This window comes from Pholis gunnellus, assembly GCF_910591455.1.
Source record: "Pholis gunnellus genome assembly, chromosome: 9".
In the NCBI taxonomy this organism is placed as follows: Eukaryota; Metazoa; Chordata; class Actinopteri; order Perciformes; family Pholidae; genus Pholis; species Pholis gunnellus.
Genome location: NC_136535.1, coordinates 19,542,591 through 19,556,098, shown reverse-complemented (window position 1 = coordinate 19,556,098; position 13,508 = coordinate 19,542,591). Strand labels below are relative to the sequence as shown.

Here is a 13,508-nt window from a genome sequence, read left to right as displayed (position 1 = left end):
GTGGTGAAATAAGGGCCCGAACAATTTCACAAAATGACTCACTCTGCATGTGTTGTGGACACAAATCAGGTTAACATGTCTTCCCTGCTCTATTAAATGGATAACGTGACAATAACTGAACAAAGATCATATTTTGCCCTGTCCATCAAAGAGAAAGAACTGCATTTCGTCAAAAAGAATAAGCACAAAAAGATAAAGTGCAACATGCAGGTTAGAATTTAAACGTTTTAGTTGATGAAGCTGATCATTTGAAGAAAACAAAATATAAACATTATCCCCAAAAAGCTAGCTCAAACTAACATCACATTATTGAAGTTACTGCTAGCATGTGTGTGCACGTGTGCAAGAAACAGTTAGCACCGCTGGTATTGGTGCTACTTTAACGCGTTATGCAGATTTAAAGGGTCCTGGTGAGTTCTTTTGAAGCAAACAAAAGTTGGGTGTTGTGTTGAATACATTCTCTTCCTCATAAAGTGTTTGCAAGCTGAATGTTTATAATCCTGTCAAAGATTGTATGAGGAACACTTAAAATAAAAAGCACTTTATTAATTTGGGGGATATTTCTGCATGTACTCATCTTTTTAATGGTGCAGTAATGTACAAAACAGGCTCATCAATGAGAGTACATTGAGGTGATTTCATGTTTAAAAAAAACACTGCATTTACTTTACATCATAACTCATGACTATGGACCAGGTATATTAATTATCTAATAAAACACAAACACGGCACTCTGTTGGTTAGATGCTGGTCCTCCAGGTGATGGTAAATTGCTGATCCACATGAACAGACTTTGGAGTAGCATCTATTATCAGCTCCTATAGACACAATGAGAAAGGTTACTATAGTTTACGTAATATGTTGTCAAACCAGACATTGCCAATATTTCCTCAACTAGCATAATGCCCAGTTATGGAAGAGCATTCATTACACATTTGATATCTGTTGAAACATTTGAACACAATGACTTCATGAGAGATGGATGCTATTTATTAGTAAATGTGGTTTTCCCCCAAATGCTCATTTACTAATTTAGTATTTGTTTTCCTGTCCAGCATACGTGACCCTAGATCATTACTGAACCACAACAGTGCTTGCATTACATGCAGTGTGTTCAGTGGTATGATTGAAAAGTGTTTAAACTGTGATTTGTCAGTCCACATTATGTTCAGCTGAAATTCTGTGTTCCAATGTGAATAGCGCTTACCCTAGAGACTAACCTTCTATTTATATTGTGACCTTTTAAGAATAGCATTGCTAAAGCAACACACCTAATTCATTTTCCAACTTTGTCTTTGTAGAATAGAAAGAGGGAGAAAGAAGGAGAGAGTGATTCTAACTTTAACCTGTGACTTCTTGACCTCCCCTATCGCTCTGTTTTACCTCCGTTAGCTGATGTTATGAAGCTGTTCTAAAGGTTATGTGAAAGTAATGTATGTACAAAATGTGTGTGCAAGAGAAATATGAAACATCCTGACATTGGTTTGAATGTGAGTGGGAATAACTGCCTCTCTACACACTTTAAACGTTAGCCTGTGATAGACTTGTGGCATGTACAGGTCATATTCTGCCTCTTGCCCAATGCATTCTGCATAAACTAATCTCCACGCAACCCTGCACAGCGAAAGCGAGTAAAGATAATTGATGGTTAAATGGAACTTGCCCTTGAAAAGTTAAGTCTGCTAAATGTGACACGTGGGAAAATGGACACCTACAGTCCTCCTGTGCTGCACGCTGTGTCTGATTTTAAAGGAAAATAATCCCATTTCATTCATGTCATATCAAAAACATGGGTCCCCTGTGAAGTTAAACAAGCCTGGGCTTGTACATGTGATCATATATTATAAATGACAGTATGAATAGGCCTATAATGATTCAGAATAAGACGTCCTGTAACAGAAATAGCTTTCCCACATCACTGTATTTAAATGACACGGCACCAGCTGCTTACTGTTTCTTTCAAGTTGATACCCTATCAGGCAATACTTAAGGAGATGAATGGATTGTCTTGCACCACAAAACCACTTATTACCATATGCATACTGTGTCATCCTTATTCCCTCTCTCTCCATCCTCTATGCCCTTCCTCTTTCCCTCCACCCATCTTTCATTCTTCCTGTTTATCTCTTTCACCTCTCTGTTCCTCTCTCCATCTGCTTTTTGTGATGCATTCTCTCTCTCTCTCTCTCTCTCTACCTCTGTCCTTCCTTTCCTCTCTTTTTCAAGATGGAATGACTTTTCATTATTCTTTACCCATCCTTGCATCCCTAACACACACACCCACACACACACAAACACACGCGCACAAAATCCCTCTGTCATTCTGACTTTCTTCATCTGCAATTCTTGCCGTCTCTTCTTGCTCCTCGCTGTCCGTCTTCTCCAAGAACAGTATAAATCAAACGCTTCCGGGCTTTTTCACCTACGATTATTTATGGAGCTGCTGTAGCTATCATTTTCATGCTTCCGATAAGTGCACTGAGTACAGTACACAGCCTCGACAGGAATATTTGATCGCAGGCCAAATGAGGAGAGGGAACACAAGCTATCTACTTAAACTTGGCCTTGGTTTCCGTTTTCTGCTGCTTCAAACTCTTGTCGTAGTAAATGTCTCTATCACCCATCCTCCACCTCCAGTTACACTGTAATACAGCCCGATACTCTACCTCCCCTCTAAACTCTTCTAGTAACTAAAGAATGTGTCATATATCTGAATAACCTAGATTAAAAGTGACACCTTATAGCTCTATCTGAATGTCATAATCGACCTTAACCCTCTGATCTCTCTATTGGGGACTACAGGAGGAGATTCACACACAAAACAATGTAGGCATTTCCTTGGATGTAAAGACCTGACAATATGCAAGTGTTCTCACAGTGTCCACTAAAAAAATGGAACTCTGGACAAATGAATATACTGTATACCGGCCCTATGGCTTGGCCTTGTGCACACAATTCCTCCTGATTCTCTGTCACAGTTTTCTTCCGTTAAACCATTGGAGCAGATGATGGAGCGAGCGAGAGGAAATGACAATCATTTTATGTGAACGGCTTTAAAATCGCTGTCCTGAGTCAAATCTTCAGCTCTGTATTCATTACAAAACAACAGTGTCAGGGGGAATGCAGAGTTGATTACAGCTGTCAGATGACAGAGTGCGGCACAGCAGGGGGTTGTGAACCTGAGCTGGTTTTTTTTGTTTTTTTTTGTTGTAGTGACAGCTTTTGACTGGCAGGGAAATGCTCAATCAACTTGAAGGCTTGGTGCATGTAATGATGAAGGAGGCTTACTGAGCTAAGTGTGTTAATGCTCAAATTGAACTATTAAATGCAATGATTGTTTGCATGTGGGACAGTGATTAATATGTTTATTTTGGGGTTATTCGAGCGTAAGTGAGGGTGAATACATTTGTGGGATGCCACAGAATATGCGTGCTTTTATACACATCATTTATTGTTCTATTACCAACAAAGTTTCCAATCCCTGCTAGGGGGTGCCTCAGTCTACTATTTATGTTCTCAATGATCAGTGAATAAGACTGAAAAAACACACAAAAAAAACAGGTGACTTTAAGCAAATTCACTGTGAACTTGAAACTGGAAACATTTTTCTGTTTTCTTAAATGGTTTTCCTGCGGCTTTGAAGCTGCAGTATGATGTGCTTTGTCCATTTAATAAAACATCAAATAAACAGGATATACCATTCAGTTTCTCTCTGCAACCGTGTCCACAGAAATAACCATGAATTGCATTTGCAGGTCACAGGACCTTGTCCTGTTGGTCAGCGGTCTGCTGAGTTGTGTTTATCACGATGAAGCTGCACAATGGCAGAAAGCATGATTTTAAGCCTTTTTAAAAAACCTTTAAAAAAACATCTTACTACAGATACATTTACTGACCTGAGTGTCAATGTCGTGCTTCGGGGTCAGTGGTTGTGCCGTTCCAGCCCCGACTGTCAGGGTTACCTCTGTGATTTCAACACTGCCTGCTCCCCAAACCCTCACCTCACCCAGGATCAAGCGGTCAGCAGGATCCAGATTGTTGTTGACGACCTGACATGACAAGGTGTTCTGGAAGTGAAAGTGTTGGAGACGGCAGGAACAAAGACACAGGGTTATTACAAATAGATGAAAAAAAAAATCATGTTCTTGATTCATATTAGGTGAAATCTTGTCTTTACCGAGAGCGATTTAACATCGGGGTATCTTTCTCCATGTTATATTTCTTAGTCTATGCTTTGCTTTTAGTAGGTAATCTTCTGTTTAAACACAAATGTTTAATGTCCCGGATTATCAATGAACCAAAGTGGAGCTACTGATAGCCCCCTTAAAGAAGACTAAGATGGTCTTACTTTGTAAAAAATGGCCTCACACTGAACTCCTATGGAGCTACAGCAACACACACACACACACACACACACACACACACACACACACACACACACACACACACACACACACACACACACACACACACACACACACACACACACACACACACACACACACACACACACACACACCCCTACATTCGGATACCCATCCAAAATGGCATACGATCTGCTAATCTGCCAGGCAGCACTGGCCTCATTGCCCAACTTATCCTCATCTTCTCACATCTGCCTGTTCTCACACACACACACACACACACACACACACACACACACACACACACACACACACACACACACACACACACACACACACACACACACACACACACACACACACACACACACACACACACACACACACACACACAAGAGCACATTCAAACACAAAAACACACACCCCCTTACTGCCTCTCTCCCCCCTTTGGCTGTCAGACAGTGTGGCTGTTTTATCGCTGTGTGAAATTGCTTTGGAATGAGCCTGATGGTAGGCAGAGGACAGCCACAGATGTTTGGCCATGGTAGCTCTATGTGGGTATGTGTATACTGTAGATGTGTGCGTATATGTGCATTTGCGATTAAGCGTTTGCTCGTTAATGTGTGTCTCTGTGTGATTGTGTGCCTTTGCCTGGCTAGGACGCAAATAGGGCTGGGTTAGTCCCATTAGTCCCAGTGATTAGGGGGTTTCTGTCGTGTCTGACTCTAAATGTGATCAAACTGCGGCCTGGTAAACTCCTCTCGCTGAAATTAGCCACAAGAATTGTGGACATACGACACAAACTCTTTGGTGCAAAAACAGGCACAATTTCATATTTGTGACGCAGTTGAGGTTTTATTGCTCAGGTTGCACGGTACAATTTCGGTACCCAGCTTTCTGCTGCTCAGACCACCTCTTCGTACGAATGCAAACACAAAGAACAACGTTTTTTGCTTTATCTGGCAGACCGTTTTACACACCTTAGTGTATTTTCTTTTTTTAAACCCCTTGCCATGTCCGAATACAAATACATATTTAAATACTATTTCATGAAAATAGGCTTTTTATCAGATTGGAGGTGGTAGATGGAGCGCATCTAATAGCTACACATATTCAATCGAAGGGAAGCATCTGTGGAAAACAATCACTCATTATTATGAACAGAACCGAGTTTGCTTTAATCACACTTGAAGTTGTACTTTGATACACCTGTCAATCTGCACAAAGTGAAAAAAATGCAACATAAAACTAAATATTAATTTTTCTTCTTTTTTTTTGATATTGTTATTTTGAAATCAGTGTTCCTGCTTTAGGCAACTGAAGCCACACAATTAATTGTTGTGTTTGTGATAAGAGGTTGCCTGTGTAGGCAGAAATATAAGTGCAATTTCATGCCAAAACAAGTACCAGAAACACACTGTGATCTGCATAAACACAACCACAGCTGCTCCACTCCAACCGCCTGCACGTATCTTGTTGAAAAATCCAGGTGCGTGCACAACAAAAGCCTTGCATCCGTTGGAGATGCCATTGTGACTTCATTCGGGCTGTCAGCTTGGTGATGGTGCAAAGCTTAAGGCTTGAGACTCTTAATATTACATTTGAATCATCAAATCTCAGTATAAAATTCTACAAATTGACTCTACAAAATCCATTTTACAGTAGCTACTTTCTTATTCAACCTTGTTAAGATTGTAAGATAATTGTAATTTCAGCATGACACGCACAAGACTGCTGAATTGTACATTGTACATGCAGTAATCCTCTCCACTACCTCGCCATTGTAGTTGTATTAAAGACTGTAGAATCTTCTTTGTTAAAGTTTTTACATACTGTGACTCACGTTTAATAAAAATGAATCGACTTTTTCTCCTCCACAAGGGGTAAAAGCTCAATTTAAATCACATCTTAGAGTTAGACATGAATTCTGCGCTAATGGTTTCCAACAGTTGATCTTTGACATCCACCTACCACAGCCCTGTTGCATGGTAAAGCACGGGCTCTTTGTCCACTCTCACTGCATAAATAGCAATAATAATGATAAAGACAAAAAAAGACGTGACATGCAGTTGGCCATTGAACTCACCGATTCTGCCGTGAAGGAGGTCAGCAGGTATTTTAATTTCTTGACTGTGTCTGAGGAGAGAGAATAAGAGTGAATTACACACCAAACCACACATGGAGACAGTGGAGGGACAGAGAAAAGAGATGTGTGACCACCTGAATGAATGACAGGACAGAGAGATGAGGAACTGTATGGAAAAGTGAGTATTCATACTGACCACACGACTGAGTTTGTATCCGTCTGACTGACTGGATGGACAAATAATAAATATAATCACCTTGAATGAGTGAGTCATGTAGTGAAGGGTTGCGTTAATGAGTGAATGAAAACACTTAGTAGCAATGAATGGATAAAAAAACCAACAACTGGCAAAGTGGCTGGATGGATGAGTTACCATGGAGTACTTACTCATTAATAGACTCATCACAAAGCATTACTGGTTGATTAAATGAGAAAATAGTATAATTAGGGTGGTAAAATAAATGATTAACTCGCTATGCTGCTTAGCTGTATGAAAAAGGCTGAATAATTAATTGGTTGCATGAATGAGTAAACTTAGGACTGGTTGGATGAAACTGGATACTGTAACTAAAGCACAGATGAGTCGGCCTGAGTTGACGGGCGGAGTGAGCAGCGCATCCCTCGGAAGTGAAACTCAAGCGTGCAGGATTCGAGAAAAGCAGAGATAACACAGGTAAGCAGGCGCTGTAGCGAGAAGCAGAGCAAACTAGAAAGACGGAGGCAGGCTACGCTGCAGACAGACGGGGAAGAGAGGAGCGAGGGAGCAGATACAAGAGGAATGATGGAGAGCATATCTCCAGGCAGCGACACGGGGAATTACTGTAATAGTTTCCGTCAGTCCCCTTCTCTGTCATCCCTCGTTCTCTCTCTATCTCTCCCTCTTTTCTTTGTCCCAACACACAGAGCAGTGAACCTCTCCACAGAAGCACTTCAGAGGCTGATTCTGTCCGCATATCGGTGTGTGTGTGTGTGTGTGTGTGTGTGTGTGTGTGTGTGTGTGTGTGTGTGTGTGTGTGTGTGTGTGTGTGTGTGTGTGTGTGTGTGTGTGTGTGTGTGTGTGTGTGTGTGTGTGTGTGTGAGCATGTGTGAGCATGTGTGAACGACTGAGAAAGTGGAGAGAGACTATGTTCTAGTTGTCTGTGTGTATCTGATTAAATCAATGAAGAAATGAATATTCAGTGAAAATAACTCCATGTGCTTTCACAAACTGTATATGAGTGAATGAAAAAATAAATGCAAACTGAACAATCTAAAACATTAACTGTTTTTTTGTTTCTTTACGACTGGATTCAGCCTTCTCTTCTCTGGCTGACCCTCCGTTCTGCTGCTGCTGCAGCTTTGCTTCTCTCTCTTACTGTTTGGTTGCGTTGCTTTAGTTTCTTGCTTTGCTTTTATGCATCTTTTCAACCCTTACATCTCACGCTGACACACAGCACACACTACTGCCTGCACTGATATCCACACCCCGCACTTTAATTACTTAATTACGTGTAACCTGTTTAATGTTCACATGGCGTGACCCTTTTCTGTTATGGCCACTTGAGCCAGGTTGTACCATCTGTAAATCACAAAATAAATAGTACCTTATGCTTAGTCCTTTTTGTCGGCACACTGTCTTAATTAAAAGGTTAAAAAGAGGCAAAAGTATTTATGAATTGACTTTTGCAGTGTGTGTGTTTTAAGTACTACCGGCTGCTTTTCAAGGTCAACTAAATCATGGTACTTAGTCCAATTCTTTCTCACATGAGCTTTCAGCATTTTCAGTAATTAACTGTATCACAATGGGCTCCTGAAAGGATTCAATTAAAATGTGATGTAATCTGGAATCAGCATATCAAATGTGGCTATCCTTTATTTTTATTAGATTACTGAACAGGCCTACTGAGCCAAATGTCAGCCCTCCCAGCCTTGACCTACAAATGTTACTCTAAGAGACACGTACCAACAACAAGGAGACTCAAAATGTCCCCAAAACACACAAAAAAACGCAACAAAGAGTCAGAAATGGACCGAAACAACAAAGAGATGCATAACATATGCAAAGACACCGAGAAACGACTCTGAAAAGGGGCAAAAAACACACAGAGAGACAAAAATGGCGACAATGAGATAAAAAACAACCACAAAGAGACACAAAATGACATAAGAGACACAAAAATGCAACAAAAAGACACAAAAAATACTAACTATCACGAATAATAAATCAATAAATACATATGTAAAAATGCTATTCGCCCGCTTTCTCTCTCTGTCTCTCTCTCTGTATCGGTGTTCGAGGGTGACCTTTCGCTTACCTATCCCTTCTCCATCATCCCAGAAGAACGATCCTTTAGCGGTACCGCTGTCGCTCAGGGCAACGATCAGTCCTAAAGGATTCTTCCGACTGAAACAAAATGTGCAGAGAGGGTTATAGCGGATCGCTACAGGACGGCATCTATTTACGCTCGCTGCTGAGGACAAATACATTAACATTTCTGCTGGGGGGGTTCCATCTGATCTCACCTCTGCTGGGAGCATTCATCACCCTCTAACTTTCACTCTCTCTCATTCTCACCTCCTTTTTTAACACACGCTAACAATCATAGATGGCATTCATTGTTGGATGTACAAAAAAAAACACTCAAACACAACAGTGACGCATACACACGTGTATTGTCCTTCCCCGGGCACCCGGTATCTCTGCACAGGCATCGACACACAAACAGCTGTAAAACACACGCACTTCACACTAAACACACAGGAATGCTGACCTGTAGTCGTGTGCTGTCATCAGCCATGGTGTGTGCACGCTTACCTGTAATATGTTGTGTTCTCTGGTTTCTGCCAGGGTAAGATATATCCACCTCGGATATGAAGGTTAATATGGTCCAAGGGCGAGGGCATGTTAAGCATTTGTCCGCGCACTTCAACTTCTTTGGCCTGATGAAAGAAGCAATAATTACATTCTGTTAAAATACTATAAATAGGATTAGTAGTTTAACTTTGATTCATTTTATTCAACAGTTCCTTTGTGTGAAATTGGCATTTGTGCACCGGTAAATCACAAAGCACGCAGTAAAATATGTGACATCTATAAAGGCTACACCTGAAACATTTCAGTAATTTATGAGCTGCCAAAAGAATTCTTTGCAAACTTCTTTCTTCCATTATTTTCCACTTCGTCCCTGGTCCCTTCTCTTACAGCTTACACCTCTCTGTGTGCTTAATGGACACGTTTAATGGAGGTAAACGCTCCTCTCCACCATCCCATGCCCCAGTTAAAATTGTTGTTCCTCAAGTTTTGTTTGGCTTTATGATGCCGTCTTAGCAGATGGGGAGTCCCCTTGCTAGAAAGAGACAGAGTGATTGGATGTTTGTTTTTGTCATCAAGGCGCCTTCTGCCGTTGTTGAGCTGTAAGTCTGTAATAATGTTGTCAAAGATGTAATTTGGGTTTTTGTTGATGTGCTCTCAGCCTCTTATTCTGTCTTGGTTTAGCGACATATTTTTTTTTTTTTTTCGTAAAAATAGGTTTTTAGACATAAAGCACCTCATTGATGCAGTGCTTAGCATCTTCCAGACAGACAAAAGATATGATGCACGGGCATATTGTTATATGTTATTGCATCCATACTAATCAGTCAGTCAAATCTCTTTCAATAGTAGACGCTGCGATTACTGTTTAGTGTTATATACTGTATTGTTGCACCAGGGGTGTACCAGGAGTGCTTCACTTTCATATGCAAGATTTTTGCAAAGCATCAGACAATAGACTTTGTTTTCTGGCTGCTACGGACTTGGACTCACCGTGTGGAAGTCATACCAGCGTGCATTAGGAACATAGCCATCCACACTCCTGGCTCCCTGTCAATCACAAAGTTAGTAAATCAAAAAGAATGAGTCAAACCAAATCATAGGAAAACACAGGCACAAGAAACAGACACAAATATCCCTGAAATCATTGAAAAGTTGCCTGTGTGACATCTTTATTAATGCATAGCTTTAGAAGCAACAGAGAAGGAAAAACAAAGAAGCTGTGTGCGTATGTGTGTATACCTGGTCGAGAGCAGGGGTGATAAGTAGGGCAGGTCCCCAGAGGAATTGCTTGTAGATGTCCCATGTGGTTTTATCATTCACAAACCTGTGACACACACCAGCACAGATGCCAATAAGTCTGACTGGAAAAAAAAACATTACTAGCACTCTCTCCTGTGTCCTCAGTCCAGACGACTGCTCAAGTACTCGTTCAGATTTCAATGGTTTGAAGATGCAAGCCAAATATCCCTGCCAGACTCACCCTGCCAGCTCCTTAAATACCATCTGTGACTTTATAAGAGTCTCTTAAAATGAATAAATATGTTTTTCTTGTCATACAGTTCCACACATGCACACATGGGAGCTGCAAAGTATAGCCACAGTCTATAGATAACTGTCTCATTAGAACTGAAATAGAAAGTGCCTTGCTCAAGGGCCGCTTAATGGCAGCTTCTGTGGCAGGAAAGACACTCCTATTTTTTCCAAACCTTTCAAGATATTCAAATGAGGAAAAAGTCACAAACCAGCTTGTTGAACCTAGCTGCAACGTGTAGGTTGATTCCCCCCCCACCCACCCATTTAACTTAAAATCTGTCATTTATAAGGGAGGCTTTGATGGTGACATTCAACAACTAGTTGAAAATGAATTAAATTTGTGCTGAAAACGTGTCGGAGCTCTACTTAAATTGTTTTTTAGTCCGGCAGCCATCACGTATGATATTGTGCATAATAATGAGGAGCAATGTAGTATACAATCAGGTTATCTTGGCGGTAAATCAGGAAGAAAGATCCATCCTGGTAATGACTTCATGATTTGATTAAGTTATTACATGTAAAGCTTGAGCCCCGATGTAAGAAGAAAAGATAAGACCCGTGTGTGTCAAGAGTCCGTGCTTACTCATGCAAGAGCGGTCTGACTACTGTGCTTCCTTTGGCATGAGCCTCGTACATCAGTGTGTACAGGTAGGGCAGGAGGCTGTAACGGATGTTCAAGACATCCCGGGACGCCTCAGAGAATGTGGAATTCCAAGCAACAGGATCTTGTCTCTGTGAGGAGAAGAATGTAAATAAGGGTTATTAAAGACAGGTTAACCAAAATGAATGGTAACACAAACATTATCTCTGGTACCAATGGCTGGAGTTTCTAGACTCTAAACTCCAAATCCAATAAAGTGACATTCCCTGAAGACGTCATTTTAATTGCTGTCTTTTTAGTGAGAAACATGAGCTGCTATGTCACTTGTTTTTTCCGTGTTTCCACGAATCAAGCACGAATCCTTTATCTTGATTTTCGTCTGTGATTCAATATCCAAACTGTCTTCCCGGTCACACTGAACAAACGTTATTTTCAAAGTGATTGTAAAAGCCAGCAGAGCATGAACATGTTACGTTAACATGTGTCCATGCTATAGATGTACATTGCACACAGCTTCGTTTTTCTTATCTTGTCACTGTGTTCCGAGTGTTGACGCTTTCCTGTTTGGATTTCACAACATGCTGAAAATGATTAATTGTAAAATGTGACACTGTGTGGAGAGACTGACAGGAATACTAGATAGTTTGTAGCATGCTAGAAATACCCGAATGGCCTGCGTGAATTTATACTGATAAATGATGCCCAAACTATCCTGCCCCACGCTGCACTGACATTTACCTCATTTTGAATTGCCAACAAGTGTAACGTCCCCTTAAGAGACAAGGACAGAAAAAGAGGACACGGTGTACTGTCATTTTATAGATATGAGCCAATCTAAATGTATTGGCTCATTTTCTGGAATTGTAGTGAGGACAGTCATCAATCGGGTCAAGTATACACACACACACACACACACCATCACACACACACACACACACACACACACACACACACACACACACACACACACACACACACACACACACACACACACACACACACACACACACACACACACACACACACACACAGGACACTGAAGCGTGTCATCAGCATATGCTTCTCCCCATGATACTGTGTGTGTGTGTGTGTGTGTTTGTGAGGCTTCTCACATTGTGCTATGCAGTGAAGTGTGGATCTGTGTATGTGTCTCCTGTCTTTCAATGTAAGAAAAGAAAAATCCTAAAATATTGTCATAAAAATCATCACAGAGAGCAATGAAAGTGACAGCCATTTTATTCCCAGCTGCAATTTTACTGGGTCAGATTTGATAGTTATTAACTGCAGCCCAGTGGTTACTAAGTATAGGCCTAACAGCACACGGTTGAATACAGAGGATTTCCAATATCTTATGACCTAAGGAGTTTACCAGATTACCGTTTCATTTTCCGAGGAAATTTACAAGATTGTAATTATCTGGAAACCCAGGAGTTATTCTACCTGTCTCCCTTTTCACCAACCCTCATTTGCACCCCCATGTCTTAGGATAAGATGTGATCACCGGGAAGTAATTATCATTGTAAGTTCGAATAAATCAAAACGAGTATGAGCTTATTTTGGTTTCACAATTAGAGAGAGGACAGATACAGTCGATGCAATGCGTATACAATTCAGCCTACCCACCCAAGCCGGGTGAGTCCAGACAAAGTACCAGGGCCGGCTTCGGGCGGTTTTGCTGTGTATAGCTTCAGGCTCAAGTCAGGTTGGGTTATTTTCAAGTGTAATTCTTTAAGACATTCCTCTCATCTCAACTCCAATCATCATCTCAACTATGCCCATGTGTGTCATGTGTTGCAAGTAGATATGCAATGCCTGCTGGGAAGTAGGAAGACAGACCTAGTGTATAGTTAGTTAGCCTGGTGAGCTAATCAGTACTGGAAGACAAAAAAAGGACAATGCATTGGGGAAACATTCTGACGTTGTTGTGACCACTGATAAATATGCCACTGGCTATACGCAATGTAGAAATCCCTGTGATATTCTGACATATCTCTGCAGCGAAAACTTGTCCTGATCCCACTAACAGGACAAGAACTATCCGTTGGTTGGGCAGAGGCCTGCAGCGTCTTGATACCGACACACAGGGCATCCTTTAGCGTCTGTATGAGAAGCACCGGGCTTTCAAGTACC

The 13,508-nt window shown here is 41.1% G+C and overlaps 1 protein-coding gene across 1 annotated transcript in view; it reads right to left on the bottom strand.

Annotated features, from left to right (window-relative positions):
• Positions 1-525: 525 nt before the first annotated feature.
• The window catches only part of si (sucrase-isomaltase), a 67,150-nt gene continuing 54,167 nt past the window's right edge, over positions 526-13,508 (bottom strand). Inside the window, exons 41-48 of the mRNA XM_079165742.1 lie at positions 11,361-11,509; positions 10,484-10,568; positions 10,235-10,291; positions 9,245-9,369; positions 8,745-8,833; positions 6,451-6,500; positions 3,897-4,067; positions 526-818 (exon numbers count right to left, since the gene is read on the bottom strand). Of these exons, the coding sequence (XP_079021868.1) occupies positions 741-818; positions 3,897-4,067; positions 6,451-6,500; positions 8,745-8,833; positions 9,245-9,369; positions 10,235-10,291; positions 10,484-10,568; positions 11,361-11,509 (804 nt within the window). The 3' untranslated portion in view covers positions 526-740. The remainder of the gene's footprint in view (positions 819-3,896; positions 4,068-6,450; positions 6,501-8,744; positions 8,834-9,244; positions 9,370-10,234; positions 10,292-10,483; positions 10,569-11,360; positions 11,510-13,508) is intronic.